Source organism: Rattus norvegicus, chromosome 9 (assembly GCF_036323735.1).
Source record: "Rattus norvegicus strain BN/NHsdMcwi chromosome 9, GRCr8, whole genome shotgun sequence".
Classification (NCBI taxonomy): Eukaryota; Metazoa; Chordata; class Mammalia; order Rodentia; family Muridae; genus Rattus; species Rattus norvegicus.
Genome location: NC_086027.1, coordinates 21,806,502 through 21,830,774, shown reverse-complemented (window position 1 = coordinate 21,830,774; position 24,273 = coordinate 21,806,502). Strand labels below are relative to the sequence as shown.

The 24,273-nt window shown below is 53.2% G+C and overlaps 2 protein-coding genes across 3 annotated transcripts; one reads left to right on the top strand and one right to left on the bottom strand.

Moving 5' to 3' along the window:
• Window positions 1-430: 430 nt before the first annotated feature.
• Cul7 (cullin 7) lies at window positions 431-14,072 on the top strand. Its single transcript, NM_001426929.1, has 26 exons — window positions 431-521; window positions 1,239-1,817; window positions 2,304-2,455; window positions 2,562-3,035; window positions 3,623-3,758; window positions 3,851-4,047; window positions 4,301-4,544; window positions 5,558-5,795; window positions 5,889-5,994; window positions 6,985-7,212; window positions 7,401-7,491; window positions 7,608-7,779; window positions 7,905-8,010; window positions 8,274-8,369; window positions 8,560-8,735; window positions 8,992-9,125; window positions 9,371-9,553; window positions 9,704-9,810; window positions 9,892-10,074; window positions 10,971-11,131; window positions 11,321-11,537; window positions 11,612-11,933; window positions 12,754-12,899; window positions 13,033-13,159; window positions 13,242-13,447; window positions 13,673-14,072. The coding sequence occupies exons 2-26, from the start codon at window positions 1,247-1,249 to the stop codon at window positions 13,994-13,996; spliced, it is 5,097 nt and encodes a 1,698-aa protein (NP_001413858.1). The 5' UTR covers window positions 431-521; window positions 1,239-1,246; the 3' UTR covers window positions 13,997-14,072.
• A 2,142-nt stretch (window positions 14,073-16,214) lies between these two features.
• Window positions 16,215-24,218, bottom strand: Rrp36 (ribosomal RNA processing 36). Of its 2 annotated transcripts, none has more exons than NM_001399411.1 (7): window positions 24,073-24,218; window positions 22,478-22,619; window positions 22,312-22,378; window positions 22,126-22,230; window positions 19,316-19,390; window positions 19,086-19,203; window positions 16,215-18,087 (listed from the first exon to the last, which is right to left on the bottom strand). In NM_001399411.1, the coding sequence occupies exons 1-7, from the start codon at window positions 24,161-24,163 to the stop codon at window positions 17,948-17,950; spliced, it is 738 nt and encodes a 245-aa protein (NP_001386340.1). In that variant the 5' UTR covers window positions 24,164-24,218; the 3' UTR covers window positions 16,215-17,947. The 2 variants fall into 2 exon arrangements, with proteins under 2 accessions (NP_001386340.1, NP_001386339.1); NM_001399410.1 differs by having other exon boundaries at window positions 22,478-22,616.
• Between the last annotated feature and the right edge of the window lie 55 nt (window positions 24,219-24,273).

The following is a 24,273-nucleotide window of genomic DNA, read 5'->3' as shown; positions in this document are numbered from 1 at the left end:
GGAAGAGAATGGAAAAAAACGGATGGGGAGGGGGTTAGAAATGACCTCCAAGGTCTTTTCCAGTTCTGGCTTTGGGAAATGGGAAGGCACTTCCGGCACAGGAAGGAGGACTAAGAGGAAGAGGAAAGGGCGGTGCGGAACTGGAGGGCTGCGTCGTCCAGGTGGCACTCGCTACTCCTCCCGCTGATAGCCCCGGGCCTCCAGCTTTCCGCTAAATCTGGCGGAAACGAGCGGTGGCTGATGCAGGCGGCGGAGCTTGGGAGCGCCCGAAGCCCTAGCCAGGACTAGGCTCCACCCTGCAGCAGGCAGTGCGCAGGCGCGCGCCGTGAAATCTCCTGCTGGCCACGCCCTCTGCCCGCCTGTCTCCTGCACAGGCACGCCCCCTCCTCTGCGCCTAGACCCCTTCAGGGGGCCCAGGCGGGGCCCAAACACTCGTCAGCGCAGCAGCCGCCATCGTGTGCAGCGCGTCCCTATCTCTGCAAAGGACAGGCCTCGCGCCAGGATCCCGGTGGACTTCTGAGGTGGCCAGAGCCCCGCCGCGGCCCCTGCCCCTTTTCTGGGCTTCCGATCGCCCGCGGAGCCTCTCGTCCCCTTCCCCACCATGCTTTGGGACTCTCCTTTATCGGGCCTACCTCCCCATCCTATCCCACCACGCCCGTTCCCGACCTTCTCAGGTCTTGATTCCCATCCACCAAGCCTCGCGCCGCTTATCCATCGGACCCCTGATGCACCCTTTCCCCGGCCTCGCAGCTCTGGCATGGATGTCTCCATTCCTTCCCCTTCTCCCAGCCTGTCAGCTTTGCTGATGGCCATTTCTGTGCCCTTTCCTTTGGGCCTGACCACCCAGTGCTTCAATTTAGAGATTTCATCCCTCCTCTGACACAGTCCTGTGCCTCCACACACCCATTTTCCTAAGTTCCCTTTACTGGCCCAGGATCTTGGGCTTCATTTGTAAACCCAACACTGCTCTAGACCACTGCCCTTCCCATTGTCCAGAACCAAACCCACTCAAGGCTACAAGCCTTGGAGACCTTTTAGCTCCAATATTTTGCTCTCGAATAACAAACTCCACAGTGTTCTCTTCGGTCCAGGTCTCACTCGGCCTGAAGCAGGCCCAACTTTACCCCACCCAGCATAACAGCTGTTGCTGCATTTGCTCCTCCAACTCCTGGATGCCCTTGTTTTCTGACCTCCCTCTCACTCTAGCTTGCCTCTTCTCTCTTCCTTGTGTGTCTCAGGTGCCAGGATGGTGGGGGAGCTCCGCTACAGGGAATTCAGGGTGCCCCTGGGGCCTGGCTTGCACGCATATCCGGATGAATTGATCCGCCAACGGGTTGGCCATAACGGGCACCCTGAGTATCAGATCCGCTGGCTCATCCTCAGGCGCGGAGATGATGGGGACTCTAGTCAAGTGGACTGCAAGGCTGAGCATATCCTGCTATGGATGACTGACGATGAGATCTATGCCAACTGCCACAAGATGCTGGGGGAGGATGGCCAAGTCATCAGACCTTCCCAGGAGTCTGCAGAGGCTGGGGCCCTCGATAAATCTGTGCTGGGGGAGATGGAAACGGATGTGAAGTCCTTGATTCAGAGGGCCCTTCGGCAGCTGGAGGAGTGTGTGGGCGCTGTTCCTCCTGCCCCACTCCTTCACACGGTCCATGTACTCAGTGCCTATGCCAGCATTGAACCCCTCACGGGCGTCTTCAAAGATCGCAGAGTTCTGGACTTGGTCATGCACATGTTGAGCAGTCCTGATTATCAGATCCGCTGGAGCGCAGGCCGGATGATACAAGCTCTGTCCTCCCATGATGCTGGTGAGGGGCAGGTTGGGGAGGAAGGGAGAACAGGAGAGGGTCTGGGTTGGCTCAGGGATTCAGAGGACACTGTGACAGGACCTTCTGACTGCATCAGTACGTAATGGTTCTGTTGTCATTCACTTTTAAGTTGGAAGAAAAAAGAGGGGGCGGGGGCGGGGGAGAATGTTTATTGGGGAGGTGGGGGAGATTGAATAAGCAAGAACATATTAATCCATTAGCTTTTATGCAAAAGAAGAGCTTAGACTGTTGCAGAATGTGTGTGTGTGTGTGTGTGTGTGTGTCTGGGTGTGTGTGTCTGGGTGTGTGTGTCTGGGTGTCTGGGTGTGTATGTGTGATAGTAAACTTTGGCTCTTGAAGCAAATCAACAAAATATGTCATTCCCAATGAGTTCTGGCAAAGGATTGGTAGTAAGTAGAAAGCTAGGAGAGATGCCTGAAAGATTGGGCTTAGGGAGTTGTTTCTGATTGGAGGTATGGGTTTCAGGAACCCGGACCCAGATCCTTCTGTCACTGAGCCAACAAGAGGCCATCGAAAAGCACCTGGATTTTGACAGCCGCTGCGCTCTGCTTGCACTGTTTGCCCAGGCTACTCTCACAGAACACCCGATGTCCTTCGAGGGCGTTCAGCTGCCACAGGTATTTTGGGAATATGGGGTAGTGGGAGCTGAGGATTTGCCACAGAGGATGCTCCGGAAAGAGGGCAGAAGATGAGATGGGTGAGGGTCAAAGGTATATTCTATAGGTCCCAGGACGGCTGCTCTTCTCCCTGGTGAAACGCTACCTATGTGTCACCTTCCTCCTGGATCGGCTGAACGGCAACGCAGAGGATCAAGATGCCCAGAACAACTTCATTCCAGAGGAGTTGAATGCTGGGAGGGGCCGGGTGGAACTGGAATTCAGTATGGCCATGGGCACTCTGATCTCCGAGCTGGTGCAAGCCATGCGCTGGGACTGGGCCTCAAGCAGATCAGAGAGCTCCTCTCCCATTTTCCAGCCTCCGCCAACAGAGTTCTTCCGCCCCCGTGCCCAGCGTTTCAGGAGGTCAAGGCGGTTTCGCCCGCGCACCGCATTTGCGAGTGTCAACACCTATGCCTTGTATGTGCGGGATACGCTACGGCCCGGGATGCGGGTACGGATGCTGGAGGATTTCGAGGAGATCAGTGCTGGGGACGAAGGCCAGTTCCGACAGAGCAACGACGGCATGCCTCCGGTCCAGGTAAAGGCTGTACAGTAGTGAGACCCTGAAATTCTATTCTGGGTAAGGCATGCATGCCTGGGTGTTCTGTACTAGAGGCTCAGTTAAGATCCAAAGGGCAAAGGCATTAACAGTTGAAAGGACATGGAACCCTTGGGATATGTGATTAAAGGAAGTTCGGACCCAAGAAGAAACTGGTAGATCCGAATTTGGCAATGGCTGTTTGAGGCCAGATGGAAGCATTGAATATCAAAGACAGAGACGATCCAGGCGTGGTAGCCATGTTTGTAGTCTCAGAACTCGGGAGGTAGAGAGAGACAGGAAGATGGGAGTTCAAGGCCAGCCGTGACCACATAGCAATGTTGAGGCCAGTCTGGGACCCCCGTCTGAAAGAGAGTAAAAACAGAACTAGAATAAAGGAAGTAGAGGCCATTGCTGAAGAGAGGGTGGGGCTGTCTGTATATACACTGTCGTCTATGCATTCTATATATTCTATAGCCAGTGTTGCTATTTGGTCACCTTATAGACCATGAGCCCCAGCGTTGGGCCTCAGCTGATTAATAGCAAATCCTCTTCTCCTTCCCTCTTCCCGCGCTCCAATCCTCCAGGTGTTGTGGGATTCGACAGGCCATACCTACTGGGTACACTGGCACATGCTTGAGATCTTGGGCTTTGAGGAAGACATTGAGGATGTGGTTGACATTGATGACCAGGGGGCAATGGTCCATGGAGGACTGGGTGTAGGTGAGCTCGGGGAGGGGTTGGCTCTGAGCCGAGAAGCAGAGGCCTACCTGGGCAGGCAGTGACTTGGCCGTTGGCACGCCCCGTTTTCACAGCCCCGCCATTCCAGCACTGGAAGCCCATAGCTCAGCTCTTTGCCGAGCCTTACGTGGTGCCCGAGGAGGAAGACAGGGAAGAGAGAGAGCACTTGACCCAGGCCGAGTGGTGGGAGCTCTTCTTCTTCATCAAGAAGTTAAACGCAGAGGAACGGCAGCACGTGGTGGAGCTCCTTCAGGAGTTCCTGGAGGGGGAGGTAGGCACTCCTCAGAGGCGCCCCCTACAGGTCTGGACTGGAACATTTGCAAAGCTCGGGAGGGGACGTGGAGGTCAGATAGCATCAGGGGCCCACAGTGGAGGAGTCTGGGAAGTTCAAAGATGCAAGTGTTGGTGGGCTGTCAGCTACCAGAGGTTCAGAATGGTGGATGTGTGTGGAGATTCCCCATTCCCCCAGAGGACCTCTCACCATCTGCTCGTTCAGCTGCTACGGGCTGACTTTCTTCCCACAGCATGTTCTGGACTTTGAGATCCTGCCCGAGCTGACTGTACCTGTTGAGTTGGCTCAGGACCTGATGCTGTCTCTGCCTCAACAACTTGATGACAGCGCTTTGAGGGACCTGTTCAACTGCTATGTGTACCGGAAGTACGGCCCCGAAGTCCTGGTAGGGAAGCGAAACCGCCCGTTTGTGCTAGATGACCAGCTTAACCTATTCCGGATCGAAACGGACTCTGAAGATGAGGCTGGCGCTGAAGGTGAGTGTCCCGCAGACAGCAGCAGAGACACCTGCCTTCGGGAGAGTGTCGTCACAGGGGGGTCTCCTCTAACAGTGTGCTGTCCTGTCTGAAAGAGATACCCTACCCACAGTCCCAGAAACTTTATATGTGCGTCCACGTGAGTGCGTGTGCGTGCGCGCGCGTGCGTACCTGTGTGTCTAGACCCGAAGACAATTACAGATGTCGTTCCTCAGCTGTCATTTATCTTTTATTTAAATTGATTTTATTTTAGCTGAGTGTGGTGGCCCACACAGATATCTGAGTTTGAAGCCAGCCTGCTCTATAGAGCAAATTCCAGGACAGCCAGGGCTACACAGAAACCCTGTCTCAAAAGTACCAAGCCGGGGTTGGGGATTTAGCTCAGTGGTAGAGCGCTTGCCTAGGAAGCGCAAGGCCCTGGGTTCGGTCCCCAGCTCCGAAAAAAAGAACCAAAAAAAAAAAAGTACCAAGCCAAAAAAAAATTTTTATTTTATTTTATTCGTATGGGTATTGTGTGTCTATTACGTCCATGCAGTGCCCACAGAGGCCAGAAGAGGGCGTCGGCTCTCCTGGAGTTGAGGTTCTAATTAGTTGTGAGCTGCCAAGTGGATGCTGGCGATTGAACCTGGAGCCTCTGGAAAAACAAGTGTTCTTAATCTTGACCCATCTCTGTAGACCCATCCGCCACACTTTTTCTTCCTCCTTTCTTTCCTCTATCTCTCTTTCTTTTCTTCTTTTTTTTTTGGGGGGGGGGGGGGGCAAGTTCTCCTGCTGCCCTGGTCCTTGCTGTCTCCACCATATGTATGAACCACAGGCATGAACCACTGTGTTCAGTTATTGTTTCTAGAAGATTTTATTTCTAATTATGTGTCTGTATGTGGGTTCGTGCGTGTGAATGCAGATACCCCAAGTAGGCCAGTGAGACTGTCAGATGGCTGGAGCTGGAGTTGCAGTGGGTCACGAGCTGCCTGACACAGGTACTGCCAATTCTTACCCCACTCTTGTTCCTCCAGCCCAAGATCCCCCATCTCAGAGTGCCAGCCCTGCCCTGCGGCAACTGGTGGAGGGCTTGGGCCCATCTGGGAAGCTCCTTGTGGACCTGGAGCGAGCCCTCAGCTCTGAGGCTCCCCAGGAAAATGAGGTCAAGCCATGCCTGCTGCAGCTGCAGGAGGAGCCCCAGCCCTTCCTCACACTCATGCGGAGTCTGGACACTCCAGCCAGCAACAAGGCCCTGCACCTGACTGCGCTGAGGTGGGAGAGCAGTGAGGGGCAGGGCTGGGCACAGGAAGGCCTCACACCAACCTGATTATCTCTCTACCTTCCCGTTTCTGTCTCTCCCCCTAGAATCTTGATGCAGCTGGTGAACTTCCCTGAGGCACTGCTGCTTCCCTGGCATGAAGCCATGGATGCCTGTATGACCTGCCTTCGGTCCCCCAATACTGACCGAGAGGTAGCCCTGTCCCACTCTGGGGAGATGCTGGGCGGTGGGAGGACCCCAGTGAGGCAGACCCCCGGGTGAGGCTTGGAGGATGCAACAGAGTCTTTGTGTTCTTGCCTTTAAAATGAAAATCTTATGTTTTTTAAATAGGTAATATTCAGAAAAGTTCACAAGTCAAAATGGCACAAGGTAGTCCTTGAGAATTCTGGCTCTTACCTGATTCTCATTGTCTGAGCGTCCTTGCTGGTAACCCACTGTATTAATCTATAGTCTGTCCCCTGCTTCCTTAAGCGTATAGAAATGAGCTCGGCGGGCTTCAGCCAGGCCTTCAGGAGGAAGGGGAGCAGCCTCGCTGCTCTTGTAGAGGACCCAGATTTAGTTCTCAGCACCCACCGGACAGCTCGCAACCATCTGTAACTCGTTCTAGGGAGGAGGTAGACACCTCTTTCTAGTCACATGCACACACGGTGTAATGGCAGGCAAATACTCTCACATAAGATTTAAATAACTTTACGAAATCTTTTCAGAGAGGGAGTGAGGGAGCAGACTTTTCTATAAGAGGTCCTGGGTACAGGAGGCCTCAGAAGGGTCAAATGTATGGTGTTAATGAGTATCTCAAGTCGATGCCTTCAGTTGCCAAGCTAGACCAGAGAGAAGTTCAGGCCTTCTCTTCCCTTCTAGCCCTCATTAAGTGTCTGGGCTGGGGGCCTACACATCTCAACACCAATCCTGCAGCTGGCTCCTGGGAGCCACAGCTGAGTCCAAGAACTGAGGATCCTCTACCTGTTCCCCACATACTTGGTGGCTAAGAGCCCCAGAGGGCAAGCAGGCTCTTCCCATAGGTTTGACCTTGTTTCTCTAACTGCACCTGGTTTTTATATTACTTCCACACACTGCCTTGCTCGGCTCCCAGCACAGAGTGGGCATGAGTCACCACAGCTATCCATGTAGCCGAGGCTTGCCCCTTTCTTCACTGTCCCCTTGATTGACATCCCCGCTCAGGTGCTCCAGGAACTAATCTTTTTCCTACACCGCCTGACCTCCACGAGCCGGGACTATGCGGTGATCCTAAACCAGCTAGGAGCCCGGGACGCCATCTCCAAGGTCCTGGAAAAGCACCGAGGGAAACTGGAGTTGGCTCAGGAGCTGCGGGACATGGTGTTCAAGTGTGAGAAGCATGCTCACCTCTACCGGAAACTCACCACAAATATTCTGGGCGGTTGCATCCAGGTCAGGAGGAAGGGCAGGAGGAAGTGGAGGTTCTGAGCTACCTAAGAACATGAATTCTGAGCAATGGCAGGGTTTGGGTGTTGGCTCGAGTGAGCCTGGAGGTGTGTGTTCCCTTAGTGTTTGACCTTTCCTCTGTGTGTGTTTGCTTGAGCCTTGTGTCTCTCCTTTCTCTGATGTTCTGGCTCCAGATGGTGCTGGGCCAGATTGAAGACCACAGACGAACCCACCGGCCCATCCAAATCCCGTTCTTTGATGTGTTTCTCAGATATCTGTGCCAGGGTTAGTGTCTGTCCCTGATCTGTTTCATTTACCATCACCCATTGTCCCCTTTGTGCTTACCTGGCTGTGACCTTTACCCTTTCCCGCTGTCCGCGTCCCCCACCCCCCCCCCCCAGGCTCCAGTGCGGAAGTGAAGAAAAATAAGTACTGGGAGAAGGTAGAGGTGTCCTCCAACCCACACCGGGCCAGCAGGCTGACGGACCGCAACGCCAAGACCTACTGGGAGTCAAATGGCACTGCCGGCTCCCACTTCATCACCGTGCACATGCGCCCGGGTGTCCTCATCAGGTAATGCGCTCCCACATGCACGCGTGGGTGGCCCTGTATTTGTCCTGCCGGAGTCACCTGGGCTCTTGAATGTGGACATGACACGGGGGTCCCAGTTCCCATTGGTTCTTCCTCCCCATTCCCAGGCAGCTAACTCTACTGGTGGCTGGTGAGGACTCAAGCTACATGCCAGCCTGGGTGGTGGTGTGTGGGGGCGACAGCATCAGCTCTGTTAATACAGAACTCAATGCGGTAGGGACCCCTATGCCCCGGCCCATCCCTGGTAACCTCTCTCTTCCCTTCTGAGTCTAAACTCTCAAGCCCTACATGCAATGAGTCACACATAAACTAGTCTATTATCCTTGCACCTGTGTGATGAGAGGCACTAAAGCCTCTGTCAGGAGCCCTGTGTGTCCCTGGGGTGGAGGACAGAGGGATTTGCAAGAGGGCTGATGTGACTGTTAATAGTCCTGTCTACGCAGAAGGAGGAGACAGCCCTCTCTGCCCCTCACCAGGTGAACGTGATGCCGCATGCTAGCCGAGTAATCCTTCTGGAGAATTTAACCCGATTCTGGCCCATCGTCCAGATCCGAATAAAGCGCTGTCAGCAGGTGGGGTGTGACGAATGGCTCCTGGTACAGGTCTCTGAGCCCCCCAACAGGACGACGAAACCCAGATGTCTGTCACCCAAACTACCCCATGGCAGCCCTGATCCTGATGATGCCTTTAGAATTTTAGATGAGCTGGGGTCTGGGGTGGCTCAAGGGGTGAAGCCTATGCTACAGGTCTCGTGTCTAACAGGGCGGCATTAACACTCGCATCCGGGGCCTGGAGGTCCTGGGCCCGAAGCCCACCTTCTGGCCAGTGTTCCGAGAGCAGCTGTGCCGGCACACACGCCTCTTCTACATGGTTCGTGCACAAGCGTGGAGCCAGGACATAGCTGAGGATCGCCGGAGCCTGCTACACCTAAGTTCTAGGTGTGTAAGAGCTTGCATGTGTGTCTGTGGAAGGCCAGGTTGGGTAAAGGAACTATGGGAGGGTCCTTAGGAGGCCAGGAGACAGGTCTGTCCTAGGGCTTGGGGACGGTCAAAGCGTTCTGAGGTGAGATTTTCTCTGGGTGCGGGAGGGAGGCGTGCTGCGAGTCCTGGGCTCTTCTGAAATACTGCCCCGGGTGCTGGCTGCATGCAGAGTGATAGAAGCCATAGGGCCTGAACTCTTCCTTGTCCTCCCCAGACTGAACGGGGCTCTGCGGCAGGAGCAGAATTTTGCAGATCGCTTCCTCCCTGATGAGGAGGCCGCACTAGCACTGAGCAAGACCTGCTGGGAGGCGCTGGTCAGCCCCCTGGTGCAGAACATCACCTCGCCCGGTAACCACCCACGCCTCAGCCCGCTCCTCAGTGTTCCTGAGCTACAAACGCCTGGGTTCTGCTCTTTGCCTTTTAGACGAGAACGTGTGTTTGTCGCCTGCATCCCCACATCTTCCGGGCCGGAATGCTCCTCTCCCTGGGTCCTTGTGTGTGTGTGGTTGGTCTCTCGCTGTCCCTTGGTGAGCTCAACCGCTCTGCTTCCCCAGAGATCAGCCGTCCTTAGGTTTGTTACTTTCAACCTCCAGATGAGGACAGCACCAGTTCCTTAGGCTGGCTGCTGAATCAGTACCTGGAGTGCAGGGAGGCTGCCTACAATCCCCAGAGCCGGGCCGCAGCTTTCTCCTCCCGGGTTCGCCACCTCACCCACCTCCTGGTCCACGTGGAGCCCTGTGAGGCGGCACCTCCGGTGGTGGCCATTTCCCAATCCAGTGAGTACTGACGACTCCAACAGGAGCGATACTCGGCACATGAGTTCCCAAAGCCAGACATCACAGCGTGCTGGCAAAGGTCTTCGGGGCTTGTCCTTGGGAACCTGAGGGGCTGTGGTCCTTGCCTCTGACACACGCCTCTCTCCACAGAGGGCAGAAATAGAAGTCATGACTGGAGCTCCTTGACCACCCGCGGCCTTCCGAGCAGCATCATGAGGAACTTGACCCGCTGCTGGCGGTCTGTGGTGGAGGAGCAGGTGAGTAGCCACCAGTGTGGAGTTAGGGGTGGGACCCTGGTGGCACTGCCGCCTCTTCACTCTCCATCCCCTTCCTTCCAGGTGAACAAGTTTCTCACCTCATCCTGGAAAGACGACGATTTCGTACCCCGCTACTGCGAGCGTTACTACATCCTGCAGAAGTCGAGCTCTGAGCTGTTCGGGCCCCGGGCCGCCTTTTTGCTAGCGATGCGGAATGGCTGTGCTGATGCCTTGCTGAGGCTCCCTTTCCTCAGGGCTGCCCATGTACGTTCCTTCACGTACCTCACCTGGCCCTCTCCCTGTAACCTCTCCCCTGCCTCCCCAGAGTGGACCACCTCTGTCTCTCTGCTGTGGTGAGCAGGTCCTTTGGATATGACCATATATTGAAGCCTAGGAAAAGAATCACTACGTGCACTAGACAGACAGACAGACAGACAGAGTCTCAGCATCTATCTCTGGTTGGCCTCTTGACCTTGAACTTAACGTTCCACCTGCCTGTTTCCCAAGTGCCAGAATTAAAGGTTTTGAGGTACCATGCCCAGCTTCTTTCAAAGGCAGGGTCTCACATAGCCCAGGCTAGTCTTAAACACACTATGTAGCCCAAGAATGACTCTGAACTTCTGATCCTCTGCCTCTGTTTCCAGAGCGCTGGCATTTCAGGCATGTACCACTCATTACCCCCGTTTATGCGGTGGTAGGGATTGATCCCAGGGCTTTGCAAGCACTCTAGCTATACTCTCCGCCCTGCCCTCCTAATTCCTGATCCTTCTGCCTCCACCTCTCAATGCTAGGGTCATAGACGTGTGCCACCATCCCCAGTTGATTTATTCATTTTTGAGTTATTTGATTTGAAGACATAGCTTGCTGGGGGCGGGGAACTGGTTCTTTTTTTTCAGTTGTTAATGAAACTGTTAGTTTTCACAACTGTTAATGCGGCTGCAGCTGTAGTTCTGTGGTAACGTGTGTGCTTCTTAGTCTGGATTCCTTCCCCAGTGCCTCCTAAAGAGAGTGGTGAAGAAGGCTGACCAGTGGGTGATGGTGGTGGTCATCCCTGCTTTCTCTGCCTGTCCCCGTTCTCTTCACTGGCCCGCTCACCCATATTCTCTCATGTTCTCCTCAGGCGCTGGCCCGCTCACCCATGTTCTCTCATGCTCTCCCAGGTGAGTGAGCAGTTTGCTCGGCACATTGACCAGAGGATCCAAGGCAGCCGGATGGGCGGAGCCCGGGGAATGGAGATGCTGGCACAGTTGCAGCGATGCCTGGAGTCTGTCCTGATTTTATCTCCCCTGGAGATAGCCACCACCTTTGAGCATTACTACCAGTGAGTTTAGATCTGATCTTCCGCCTCTATTGAGTAGGGCACGGGGCAGGCAGGCAGGCAGGCTGGCAGGCTGGCTGTTTTGGGGCAGGGCTGGCTCACATGGCCTGCGTCTGATATCCAGGCAGGCCAGAGTGAGAACCTGGGCCATGCTGGCCACACTGAGACCTGGGCTGGTTGTGTTTGCTGCAGACACTACATGGCTGACCGTCTCCTGAGCGTAGGCTCCAGCTGGCTGGAGGGGGCCGTGCTGGAGCAGATCGGTCCCTGTTTCCCCGGCCGCCTCCCCCAGCAGATGCTGCAGACCCTGAACATCTCAGAGGAGCTGCAGCGTCGGTTCCACGTTTACCAGCTCCAGCAGCTCGACCAGGAGCTCCTGAAGCTGGAAGACACAGAAAAGAAGATCCAGGTGGGCTCCGGGGAAGGGATGAGCAGGGAGTGCGTAGGAGGCCTTCAGCATCTGTGAGCTTCGTTCCCTTTCAGGTGGCCCATGAGGACAGTGGCAAGGAACACAAGAGCAAGAAGGAAGACGCTGCCGGAGAGACAGCAGCTGTGGCCATGGCAGACGAGGAGGAGGAAGAAGGGAAGAAAGAGGAGGGAGAGGAGGAGGAAGGGGAGGGAGAGGAGGAGCTAGAGGAGGAGGAAGAGCGCTATTATGAAGGGACAATGCCAGAAGTGTGTGTGCTTGTCCTGTCTCCACGTTTCTGGCCTGTTGCCTCCGTGTGCCATATGCTCAATCCTACGACATGCCTGCCCTCGTACCTGAGGGGGACCATCAACCACTACTCCAACTTCTACAGCAAGAGTAAGCATCTGGAGCAGGCTCGGGTGGGGACAGGGTGGATCACTAAGAAAGGAACCTGAAGTCGGGGTAGATGCTGAGGTTAGAAACCTGGATGTCTCAAACATGGCATCTCAGCCTGCCCTTGTTCAGGAGGTACAGGATACAGGAAATAAGATTCCCTTCGGGGGACAGAATGGCTGTGTGGGAAAATGGAGGAGCTTTAAGTTTTAGCTGGAAGTGGGGCTGCTGTTGGAGTTCAGACCCCAGGAATCTCTTAGGAATTGGGAGGATAGAGGCAGACTTCTTCTAAGAGAGGCCATAGGCATTTAGGGGTGGGTGTGTGGCCAGGCGTAGTCGAATACACCATTAATCTCAGAACTCCAGAGGCAGGCACTTGGATCTTTAAGAGTTTTGGGTCTAGCCTGGTCTGCACAGTGAATTGTAGATTAGCCAGAGTTACATAGAGAGACCCTCTCGGAAAACAGAAAGAGTGAGTGTGAGACTCCTTCCTGATTAGTCACATTTAGTCTCAAAAGTGTTCACTGGACATCAGATCCTAGACAAGACAAGAGCAGGTGAAGTGAGGAGCCCCCTCAGGAGTCCCCAGACAAGCAGGGAGGCAAGTCTTCCTGGCTCGGGAATTTTGTCTCTGCATAACTTAGGGCATGGCTGCAGCCTGCTTGGCACAGACTGACTCCTTGACAGGCAAGGCTTTTAGGGAAGCTGAGATCAGAAGCCAGAGTGCCTGGGGCTGTACACTGCAGAGATCAAGGCAAAGCCTCCCTGACAGAGCATGCCCCTCCCTCCCCTTTCTCCCATGCCCTCACGGTCATCTCTTCAGGTCAGAGCCACTCTGGCTTAGAGAAGGAGTCACCCAGGCAACTGCAGTGGACGTGGCAGGGCCGGGCAGAAGTGCAGTTTGGCGATCAGATTCTACATGTGTCCACAGTACAGATGTGGCTGCTGCTGCATCTCAACCATCTAAAGGTGGCCTGCCCCTCCTCTGCCTGTTCCTTCATAGTCACTGTCACTGGCTTCTGTTCTCTGGCCTCCGTCCTCCCCAGCTCATCCCTGGGGAGGGCCTCCGGGGAGGACTTAAACGCTTTGTATCCCTTCTAAGGCGGTGTCTGTTGAGAGCCTGCAGGCTCTCTCAGAGCTCCCTCCGGAAGTGCTTAACAAGGCAATCGGGCCTCTCACCTCATCTCGAGGCCCCTTAGACCTTCAGGAGCAGAAGAACATACCAGGAGGTATGCACTCAGGGCCCAAGACCCTGTGACAGGGACGAGCTTCTCTGGACCTTTCCAGGCAAGTGACCAATGTTCATTTCAGGGGTGCTCAAGATTCGAGATGATAGTGAGGAACCCAGGCCGAGGAGGGGCAACGTGTGGCTAATCCCACCTCAGACATACCTGAAGGCTGAGGATGAGGAGGGCCGGAATCTGGAGAAGAGAAGGAACCTTCTAAACTGCCTTGTTGTCCGAATCCTCAAGGCTCATGGGGATGAAGGCTTGCACATTGATCAGCTCGTCCATCTGGTAGGTGGTGGCAGGCATGACATGGGGGTGATGCCCATAGGTGGGGGTGGGTGGGCTTATTTGAATGACCTGACTCAGTGTAGCCTCTCGGTGTGTGATGCATGTGCTTGGGCCACACTTGCTGTGCTAGGGACGTCCAGTCTGGGGTTTGTGACTAGCACAGAAGACAGAGCTTGGTAAGCTCAGTGGTTTTGACCTGTCCTTTCCTTCTGCTCTTGGTATCAGGTGCTAGAAGCTTGGGAGAAGGGGCCATGTCCTCCTCGGGGTCTGGTCAGCAGCCTTGGCAGGGGAGCAGCGTGCAGGAGCTCTGACGTCCTCTCCTGTATCCTGCACCTCCTGGGCAAGGGCACGCTGAGACGCCATGACGACCGGCCACAGATGCTGTTCTATGCAGTCCCTATAACTGTGATGGAGCCCCACACGGAGTCCCTGAACCCTGGCTCGTCAGGCCCCAATCCACCCCTCACCTTCCACACCCTGCAGATTCGATCCCGGGGTGTGCCTTATGCTTCTTGCACTGGCACCCAGACCTTCTCCACTTTCCGGTAGCCCCGGATATGGGGTCTGGGGTAGGTGAGGCTGGGGCTTTCTACAGAAAATAAAACATGGGAATTTGAAGCTAAAACCTGTATGGGACTACTAGGGATTGGTGAATTGGGTACAGGGCACCCCAATTGATGGGGAAGGAGGCCTCTGGCATGGAGGCAGTCTCCTGACACATCAGGAATCTTGTCAAGGTCTGGGCAGGTGGGTTAGAGAGCAAAGGTACAGCAGGTGTGTCCAGGCAGTGGACTCAACAGCCCAGACTCGCTCTCAGTCCCTCCTCGGAGGGTGTGGTCAGGACGCTGACTGGGCAGGTGGAACACTTGGACATGTGACAATTTGGACAGGTTATCACACAGGGCATCGTTTCCCTCATCTGTAGAGCTGGAGAGGAGTGACTAGGAAGTGACTAGGCAGTCCTTGTCTGTTTTAGCCCCCACTCCCAGGGTTAACCGCCCTCACTAGGGCCTACCCTGAGCAAAGGTGACGAGGGAAGAGGCCTTTGCAAGCACACGCAGTGTGACCACCTTCCACTGAAGGCTCAGGACCTGGGCTGCGAAGTCCTAGAAGGAACGGGCTTCTCTCTCGGCCTCCCACAAGCTCTTCCCCGTCGCTGTCTTCATCTCTTAGCCTCCCCCCAGTCAAGTACTGCTGCCCAGCATGCCCTTGGGTTCCTGCCTCCGGCTAGCCCCAGGCAAGCCTGCTGCTTGGGTGAGGCTATGCTTGGCAGGATTGGGTACACATGAACCAGGGTAGAACAGTCTAGAAAACCCAGTGCCAGGAGCACTCGTTTCGGCAGGGGTACAGGAGGAAGCAGTCAGTCTTGGTTCCTGAAGCTCACCAGTGATGAGGAAAAACTAACGGAACGGAGAAGAGGGCAAATAAGAGTCGGGTGGTAAGAGAGGGCATGAAGGCCAGACAAACTGAAGGAGCTGGATGCCACCCAGGATAGACCTGGACTAGAGGAAGGGCGAAGAAAGCCAGGCTGTGGGAGAGTGAGGTGTTCAGAATGAGGCAACCAGAAGGCATGGGAGTGAGGGTGTGCAGCTCTGCAGGCCCGGAGGGCTCTTGCTGTGCTCTACTGGTCCCATGATACCTTTGGTTTTAAGTTAACCCCTGACGTGCATGAGCTCAGGGTCACGGGTTTCTGTCATTGTCACCTAGGAGACTTCCCTGCTTCACGGCAGACACCACAGCTTTTTATTGGCCCAAGTCATACTTTTGAGGTTCTTTTTGGACAAGACCTTGAAATGTTAGCTCAGGCTGTCCTAAGATGTATGGATTCCGAGCTGACCTCAAATTCATTTCATCCTCTCAACTACTGGGTACAAGAATATGTCATATCCCACTTCAGAGGGCAGCAAGCGCGTGGCAGCTCACAACTGCCCGTAACTCTAGCTCCAGGGATCCGATACCCTCTATGGTCTCTGAGCTCCCACGTACACAAACACATGCAGGCAAAACACCCATCCCCATAAAATACTACTTATTTACTTAATGTATGTGAGTACACTGCCACTCTCTTCAGACACACCGGAAGAGGGCCTCAGATCCCATTACAGATGCTTGGGAGCCACCATGCTTGCTGGGAGTTGAACTCAGGACCTCTGGATGAGGTGAGTCATCTCTCCTGCCACTATTTCTTAAATTTTAAAATTATTTTAATTTGGGCTGGAGAGATGGCTCAGTGGTTAAGATCACTGACTGAACTTCCTGAGTTCAACTCCCAGCAACCACATGGTGGCTCACAACCATCTGTAATGAGATCTGATGCCCTCTTCTGGTGTGTCTGAAGACAGCTACAGTGTACTTATAAATAAATCTTTTTAAAAAATTTAAGAGGGGGCTGGAGAGATGGCTCAGTGGTTAAGGGCACTGAGTGCTCTTCCAGAAGTCCTGAGTTTAATTCCCAGCAACCACACGGAGGCTCACAACCGTCTGTAATGGGATCCTATGTCCTCTTCTGGTGTGTCTGAAGACAGTGACAGTGCACTCACATGCATGAAATAAAACAATCTTAAAAAAAAAAATCCTAGCTAACCATTCTCATATGAAACTCAATTGAAGAAAACAATCTATTCTGCGCTTTAAGAGCAACACACGGTTGGGGATTTAGCTCAGTGGTAGAGCGCTTGCCTAGGAAGCGCAAGGCCCTGGGTTCGGTCCCCAGCTCCGAAAAAAAGAACCAAAAAAAAAAAAAAAAAAAAAAAAAGAGCAACACACATTGAACTAACTAATTAGTTTTTATGTGGACTTGACACAGGTAGGGCCCTCTGGGGAGGAGAAATCTTACTTGGAGCATGCTTCTATAGGGTTGGTCTTTAGGTGAATCTTGGACACTCTCTTGACTGATGGTTGATCTAAGAGGGTCCAGGTCACTGTGGGTGGTACCTCCCCTGGGCAGCTGGTCTGGGTAGTGTAAGAAAGCAGGCTGAGGCCAGGCACTGGTGGCGCACACCTTTAATCCCAGCACTTGGGAGGCAGAGGCAAACAGATTGAGGACAGCCTGGTCTACAAGGTAAGTCCCAGGATAGCCATGGCTACCGAGAAACCATGTCCTGACAAACTTAAAAACAAAAAAGGAAAGAAAATTGAAAGAAAACCACGCAAGCCAAGGGGAACAAGCCAGTAGGCAGAGTCCCTCCCTGGCCTCTATTCTGTTCCTGCCTGAATTCTTCCCCTGACTTCCCTTCATGGTGAGCTACAAGCCGTAAGATAAAATAAACCCTTTCCTCCCCAGACTGCTTTTGGTAGAAGTAGAAAGCTGGGGCTGGGGATTTAGCTCAGTGGTAGAGTGCTTGCCTAGGAAGCGCAAGGCCCTGGGTTCGGTCCCCAGCTCCGAAAAAAAAAAAAGAACCAAAAAAAAAAAAGTAGAAAGCTAACCAAGACACACACGGACAATCATAGTGACATCCTTTATACAGAATGTCCCCAGGGTGTGTCACTGATGACACACAATCCGGACATGAGGCAGGACACTGCTGCAGCTGAGGCTCTGCCTTACTACACATGGGCCCTGAAGCACGGGAGCCAATGGCCATGGCCTGAGGCCTCGCAGGGATACGCTAGCAAAACTGACTAACACGCTACCTCCCACGTCCCACTCTGTCACCGGTAGGGCTGATTCACCCCTTAGACATCTTTTCAGGGCCCAGATTTAAGATGGAGAGAGGGCCCCCTGATCTGACTTTTCACACTGTAGATCCACACACACAGCCCACTGAAACAACAGTTCTAGGGCTCCCATTAAAAACAAAAACAGGGGCTGTAGAGATGGTTCAGAGAGTCAGTGTGTTCTACTCTTACAGAGGACTCGAGCTTGGTCCCCAGAACCCGCACTGGACAGCTCACAAGCACTGTGACTCCAGCTCCACCGGGAAGTCGATGCTGCACCAAAGGTCCCTGCAGCCATGCGCAAACCCACACAGACACGTACACACAACTGAAGAGCAACAGACAGCAGCAGCAGCAGCAGCAGCAGCAGCCGCCGAGCAGTGCTGACACACACCTTGGGAGGCAGAGGCAGGCAGTGAGTTTGAGGCCAGCCTGGGCTACAGAGGGAGTTCCAGGACAGCCAGGGCTGTAGACAAACCCCGTCTTGAAAACCAAACAACAATGAAACAGAATAAAACAAGGAGAAACAAGTACGTTTCCATGTAAGTGGCTCTTACATGAAGTCCCTGCCCTGAAAGCTCACATGACCACAGCCCACACCCCTTCTCATTTGAGTCACTGGCTTAAGGCAAGGCTGGGATGAGAACATGAGACCAGATATTCACAGACCAGATCCCAGAAAGGCTGCAGGCCTGCTGCTTGCAGTCCTAACACAGTCTAAGAGCCTTCTGAGTCAGCCCAGATCAGTGGCAGATGTCCTGCTTGCCTCTGTGCAGCAAAGAACCAGAACTGGCCAACCCCAGACTTGTCCCACAGATCCAGGTGTCTGGGACAGTTCCTTCCTCAGTGCTCCTTGCTCAGAGGGAGATGTCTCCTGTCTTTGCCTGCATTCCGGCGCCTCTTTCGACTCAAGAAACTCTCCAGCTTCTTGCTGCGTTTTAGGTCCTTGAACTTCTCAGCTAGGGCCAGCTGGCGCTGCTCAGCTACATGAGAAGAAAGCGAAGCAAGCTGGTGAGCGAGGGAGCAAGGAAGGCCGGCCTCATTTCCTGATCCGACACCAAGACCCCCTTATTCTGGGCCACGCTGTGGCAGCTCATTGGTGTATGGGGGACAGACACATGTGCTGTTGCTAAGCACAGGGCTCTGTTGGGGGGGGTGAGGCTACATCGGCTACAGGAGGTGAGCCTTTCCCCAGTACCAGAAATTGAACCCAGGGCAAGGGTGCTGCACTGGGCTGTCAACGTCAAGTACCTCTGCCTAAGCGAACTTTCTTTTCCTTCAGGTCCGTCTTACTTTGTAGCCCCGTCTGACCTGGAACTCACTATGTAGACCAGACTGGCCTCAAACTCAGAGATCTGCCTGCCTCTGCCTCCCAAGTGCTGGTACTAAAGGTGTGCGCCACCAATAGCCCTGAGCTAACTTTTTATGACTCAAGTCTTACTCAACTAAACCAAGTATGGGCTCCCTTGTGCCTGGACAGACATGACAGTCACTGACTCACTCTCCCTCCCTCCCTCCCTCTGACTCCCTCCATCCTTGGGTCCAGATCAGTCTCAATCTTTTATGCATCCGAGGACAACCTTCACCTCCCCATCTCCTATCTTCGCTCTCGAAAGCATCCACCACCCCCTTCTAGTCTTATGCGGTGCTAGGGATGGAACCTAGGCTTCCTGCATACTAGGCAAGTGCGCTACGACTAAGCCACACCCCAACCTCCCCCCACAGACATCATCTACCTAGAAATACAAGGCTGGACACCTGACACACTGCCCTGCTCTTTCTTTTTTTTTTTGGTTCTTTTTTTCGGAGCTGGGGACCGAACCCAGGGCCTTGCGCTTCCTAGGTAAGCGCTCTACCACTGAGCTAAATCCCCAGCCCCTGCCCTGCTCTTTCTACTTCCCTCCAAGTTACCACGGGTCCCAGTACCATACCCAGCCACAAGCCTGTCCCTCCAGGCTTTCCAGAGCTCTGCCCCACTCACATTTCTTCAGGAAGTATGGCCGATGGCCTTGCTGGGCCAGAGCCCGCCGCTCTTGCTTCAAGGCCAAGCGCAGCTCCTGCTGCTGCTTGCGCTCCTGCTGCGCCATTTCCTGCTGCTCCTGAGGACGGAAGGCGGAAGGCGGTGGGGAGGGTGAGTAACTGACCAGCCGGGACTCTGAGTCGCACTGGCCCCAACTGCTCTCACCCCATCTGCAATCAGCACCCACTCACCATCCGCTGAAGCAGCTGCTGCAGCTTCTCATGCTTCTCCCCTGAGCGGTGCTTCTTCAGCTGCCTTTTCACAAGCTGCACGTTGGGAATGGGTAACAGGTTAACAGCGTCGGTGCCGCGTAGCTGAGCATTCAGCGCAGTAATGAACACATGTGGCAGTAATGAACACATGTGCTAGCACCGAGCTATAGCTCACAACCCCCACCCCAAACCCCATACAATAGCTGTGTGGGTCTTTGTGTGTCTGCACACATTCAAATGTGCAGAGGCCCTGGGGTTGCACGATGACCACACCAGGCTTTCCATGTGGGTTTTGGAAATCTGAACTCAGACCTTCATGCTTACATACTCTTAGCCACTAAGCTACATCTTTATCCCTGCCTCTGTGTGTGTGTGTGTGTGTGTGTGTGTGTGTGTGTGTGTGTGTCTGTCTGTCTGTCTGTCTGTCTGTCTGTCTGTCTGTGTCTATCTGTCTTTTAGGGTTTTTTTGAGAAAGGGTTTCTCTGTGTAGCCCTGGCTGTCCTGCAGCTCACTCTGTAACCAGGCTGGGCTCCAACTCACAGAGATCCTCCTGCCTCTGCCTTCTGAGTGCTGGAATTAAAGGCGTCACTGCCAGACCTTTTTATCCTTCTCATGGTTAGAAAACCAGAGCAGGGCTGGAGAGATGGCTCAGTGGTTAAGAGCCCCGACTGCTCTTCCAGAGGTCCTGAGTTCAATTCCCAGCAACCACATGGTGGCTCACAACCATCTGTAATGGGATCCGATGCCCTCTTCTGGTGTGTCTGAGGACAGCTACAGTGTACTTATGTATAATAAATGAATAAATCTTTAAAAAAAAAAGAAGTTATAATTGTGAAGTGACACCCTAAATGACAGTAGTGACTTCAAAGCTAGAGAAACCATCATAGTGAAACCTTGTGGGGTGGGGGACTGGGTATTCCTAGTTTGGAGGGAGGCAGGTACCTCTTCTAGGCTCAGAGATTAAGAGCACTGTCTGCTCTTCAAAGGTCCTGAGTTCAATTCCCAGCAACCACATGGTGGCTCACAACCATCTGTAATGGGATCCGATGCCCTCTTCTGGTGTGTCTGAAGACAGCTACAGTGTACCCACATACATGAAATAAATAAATAAATCTTTATATTAACAAAAGAAAGAAAGAAAACTAGAGCAGCCAAGCATGGTTCTAGGACAGCCAGAGCTACCAAGAGACATTGTTAAAAAAAACCAAACAAAAAACAAAACAAAACAAAACAAAACAAAAAAAAAAAAAAAGAAAAGAAAGAGGGTTGGGGATTTAGCTCAGTGGTAGAGCGCTTGCCTAGGAAGTGCAGGGCCCTGGGTTCGGTCCCCAGCTCCGAAAAAAAGAACCAAAAAAAAAAAAAAAAAAAGAAAGAAAGAAAGAAAGAAGGAAGGAAGGAAGGAAGGAAGGAAGGAAGGAAGGAAAAAACCAAACCAACCAAGCAAAGTTGGTAAAACAGTCCAGTGAGGAAAGCCATTTGCCACAGAGGCCAAGTGGTCTGACTTGAACCTGAACCCAGAGATAAAGGAAAGAGCTGACACTCAGTAAGTTATTTTGACTGCCAACACTCAAGGGGGTGACATATGCAGACCCCCACACACACTAAAACCAATAAACACTGAAGTAACATTATGCTAGGGGTAATCAGTTAGGACCAACAAGACAATTAGCCTATGTTCTTATGAACAGAAGAGTGGCTATGAGAGTCTGTACAGGGGTGGGAGAGGTGGATAGAAAGAGGTAGTTAACAGGCAGAGGGGTGGATAGGAAGAGGTAGTTAACAGGCAGGGGGGTAGATAGGTAGAGGTAGTTAACAGGCAGAGGGGTGGATAGGTAGAGGTAGTTAACAGGCAGAGCGGTGGATAGGAAGAGGTAGTTAACAGGCAGGGGGGTGGATAGGTAGAGGTAGTTAACAGGCAGGGGGGTGGATAGGAAGAGGTAGTTAACAGGCAGGGGGTGGATAGGAAGAGGTAGTTAACAGGCAGGGGGGTGGATAGGAAGAGGTAGTTAACAGGCAGAGGGGTGGATAGGAAGAGGTAGTTAACAGGCAGGGGGGCGGATAGGAAGAGGTAGTTAACAGGCAGGGGGGTGGATAGGTAGAGGTAGTTAACAGGCAGAGGGGTGGATAGGTAGAGGTAGTTAACAGGCAGAGGGGTGGATAGGTAGAGGTAGTTAACAGGCAGAGGGGTGGATAGGTAGAGGTAGTTAACAGGCAGAGGGGTGGATAGGTAGAGGTAGTTAACAGGCAGAGGGGTGGATAGGTAGAGGTAGTTAACTGGCAGAGGGGTGGATAGGTAGAGGTAGTTAACTGGCAGGGGGGTGGATTGGTAGAGGTAGTTAATAGGCAGAGGGGTGGATAGGAAGAGGTAGTTAACAGGCAGAGCGGTGGATAGGAAAAGGTAGTTAACAGGCAGGGGGGTTCCCAACAGGAAGGATTCCCAAGGTTTAACAGGACACCAGATAACTATGATTAACAAGTAACTGAATCTAAGATTTTACTTAATCGGTTTATTTATTTTATTTATTTTGAGGTAGGGAGATGGTTCCCAAGATGAAGCAATGGCTATGAGAGGTGACAGCCAAGGCAGTTACCTAATCGTTACAAAGACATGTGCTGATGTTAGTAATGGCTACTGCCAACTACAAAGGACATTCATTTTAACAGTAACTGAAGCGAAGGGAGCAAGCAATCTGACCACAGCCACAAAACTGATGAACCAACGACCAGCCGAAGATCTGCCCGCCAGGCCCACCCGGCTTCCTCTTCCGGACCAGCTCCAGACCGCATACCTGTTTCTCCTTGGCCCGGATGTCATTCAGGAACTGGTAAGTTTTGTCAAACACTTCAGGGTTATATTCCCCTGACAGATCATCAAAGCGGGGGTCCCGGGCGACCTTTGGGAAACACAGAGAGAATATAAACCTCCTCTTTAGTCTCCTGTCTCCAGGGAGGTTCTCATCCCGCCCTTTCCTCACCTTTTTGCTGATGGGAACCACCTGGCGCAAGAACGGTACGGGGACTTTGGCTGACATTTCCAGAGGCCTGAGGAGAGAGGAGAGGTCAGGGCAAGGGCACTGCAGACACCTAGTCGGGGCTCTGGGTGTCTTCTAACTCGGAGGGCATGCTCTGGTCCTTCCTCACCGGTGCTTATCGGAGACACACGCTGGTTGTCTGGGGCTTTGGGTTTTAGTGTTGTTTCCAGCTACCAATTGTTTGGATGTCTTGGGTTTCACTTGGCTCTGTAATCTCAACAGCTCCTCAAATGACATGTCAGATGTGTCTGCTGGAGGAAAAGGTCACATGAGTCTGGTCAGTACCTCCCACTGCAGGCAAGACTTCGTCGGGCTAGGTCCCGAGGATGAAATGAACCTGATGCCAAGGCAGACCACCTGACTTAGGGCCTGGAGTCACATGGTTCAGGGAGGGAACAGACTGACAAAAGCCGTCCTCTGATCTCCACATCCTCACTGTAACACGCGCGCGCGCGCACACACACACACACACACACACACACACACACACACACACGACCACGCACACAGTCGGATACATAGCAAATACCATCCTTTCCAACTTTCTCCATCACAGCAACCATTAGTTGCTAGGCAGCACAGGTGGCAAAGGTGCTACCCTGTAATGGTGCTGGACAGGATCTCTCTGTGTAGCTCTGGCTGTCCTGGAACTTCCTCTGTAGACCAGGCAGGCCTCGAACTCCGATCTGCCTGCCTCCGCCTCCCGAGTGCTGGAATTAAAGATGTGTGCCACCACCACCTGGCCAGAGGCCATTTCTTTTTGCATACTGAAAAGGAATCTGACTTATCACTCCCTGAGTTAATTCTCATGGCAGTCCGAACCCAAAGGTCTCCAGTGGCTTCCATTTTGCCCAGCTAGCTTGGAACTCATATGTCAGTCAATGGTTGTCAACCTGTGAGTTTCAATTCCTTTGGGGAAGGTATCCAAAGACCCTTTCACAGGGTTGCCTAAGAACATCAGAAAAAAGATATTTACATTGCGACTCATAACAGTAGCAAAAACCAGTTGTGAAGTAACCATAACAAAAATAATGTTATGGTTGGGGGCTGGGGGTCACCATTGGCACAGCATTAGGAAAATCCAGAACCCCTGGAATATGTAGAGCAGGATGGTTTGGAGTGTACAGGAACCTGGTTGCCTCTGCTTCCTGAGTGCGGGAAAGGCGTGCACCTAGCTAAATATCTTTTCTTAGAGGTAAGGGGACCGACGACGAACTTTTTGCTTTGCTGTTTGATTATCCTTTATTTCCAAGCATGCATCCAGTTCAGTTTGCTGCATCCCGCACTTCTAAACCTAGGAAAAACCCGAATCCTACCTTTAATAATATGCTCAGACCTGGTCTGAAGATTTACACCTATAATCCCGGCACTTGGGGCTGAGGCAGGGAGACCAAGGATTCGAAACTGGCCTGGGCCACACTGAGATATCCCTTCCTGTACCCCTCCATCCTCGCGTTCTTTTTTTTTTTTTTTTTTTTTTCGGAGCTGGGGACCGAACCCAGGGCCTTGCGCTTGCTAGGCAAGCGCTCTACCACTGAGCTAAATCCCCAACACCCATCCTCGCGTTCTTAGAAAAACAAACTTCTCCCCAAGTAATGCCGGAAGCACTCCCTCCAATCACCCTCCATGGAACTGCGGCGCTCAGGGCGGCTTTCCGTTCCCGCAGCCAAACGCCTCGCGCTCCCCTCAACCCTAGACCCTCACCCTTCGGCCGGTCGCCAATCGCATCCCCGCCCTTCGTGGCACGGTGGGGACCGTCGGCCCGAGCCTTAGCATTACAACCTTCTTTTCGCATGTTTTGCGTAGTCCGGTTGATAAACGCGCAACTTCCGCTCACTGCGAGCGCCCAAGTCCCACCCTTTCCGGAAGCCTGAGCCAATGTGCTGAGGGCTCTGCCAGAAGCAC

Bases quoted from the DNA above. Each gene is read 5' to 3' on its own strand.
- Cul7 (NM_001426929.1), top strand. From the start codon at position 1,247: ATGGTGGGGGAGCTCCGCTACAGGGAATTCAGGGTGCCCCTGGGGCCT. The intron at 3,036-3,622 runs GTAAAGGCTGTA...CCAATCCTCCAG, and splicing joins ACGGCATGCCTCCGGTCCAG to GTGTTGTGGGATTCGACAGG. The intron at 3,759-3,850 runs GTGAGCTCGGGG...CCGTTTTCACAG, and splicing joins CCATGGAGGACTGGGTGTAG to CCCCGCCATTCCAGCACTGG.
- Rrp36 (NM_001399411.1), bottom strand. From the start codon at position 24,163: ATGCGAAAAGAAGGTTGTAATGCTAAGGCTCGGGCCGACGGTCCCCAC. The intron at 22,379-22,477 runs GTGAGGAAGGAC...CTCTCTCCTCAG, and splicing joins TGTGTCTCCGATAAGCACCG to GCCTCTGGAAATGTCAGCCA. The intron at 18,088-19,085 runs GTGAGTGGGGCA...CTTCTCATGTAG, and splicing joins GCCATACTTCCTGAAGAAAT to CTGAGCAGCGCCAGCTGGCC.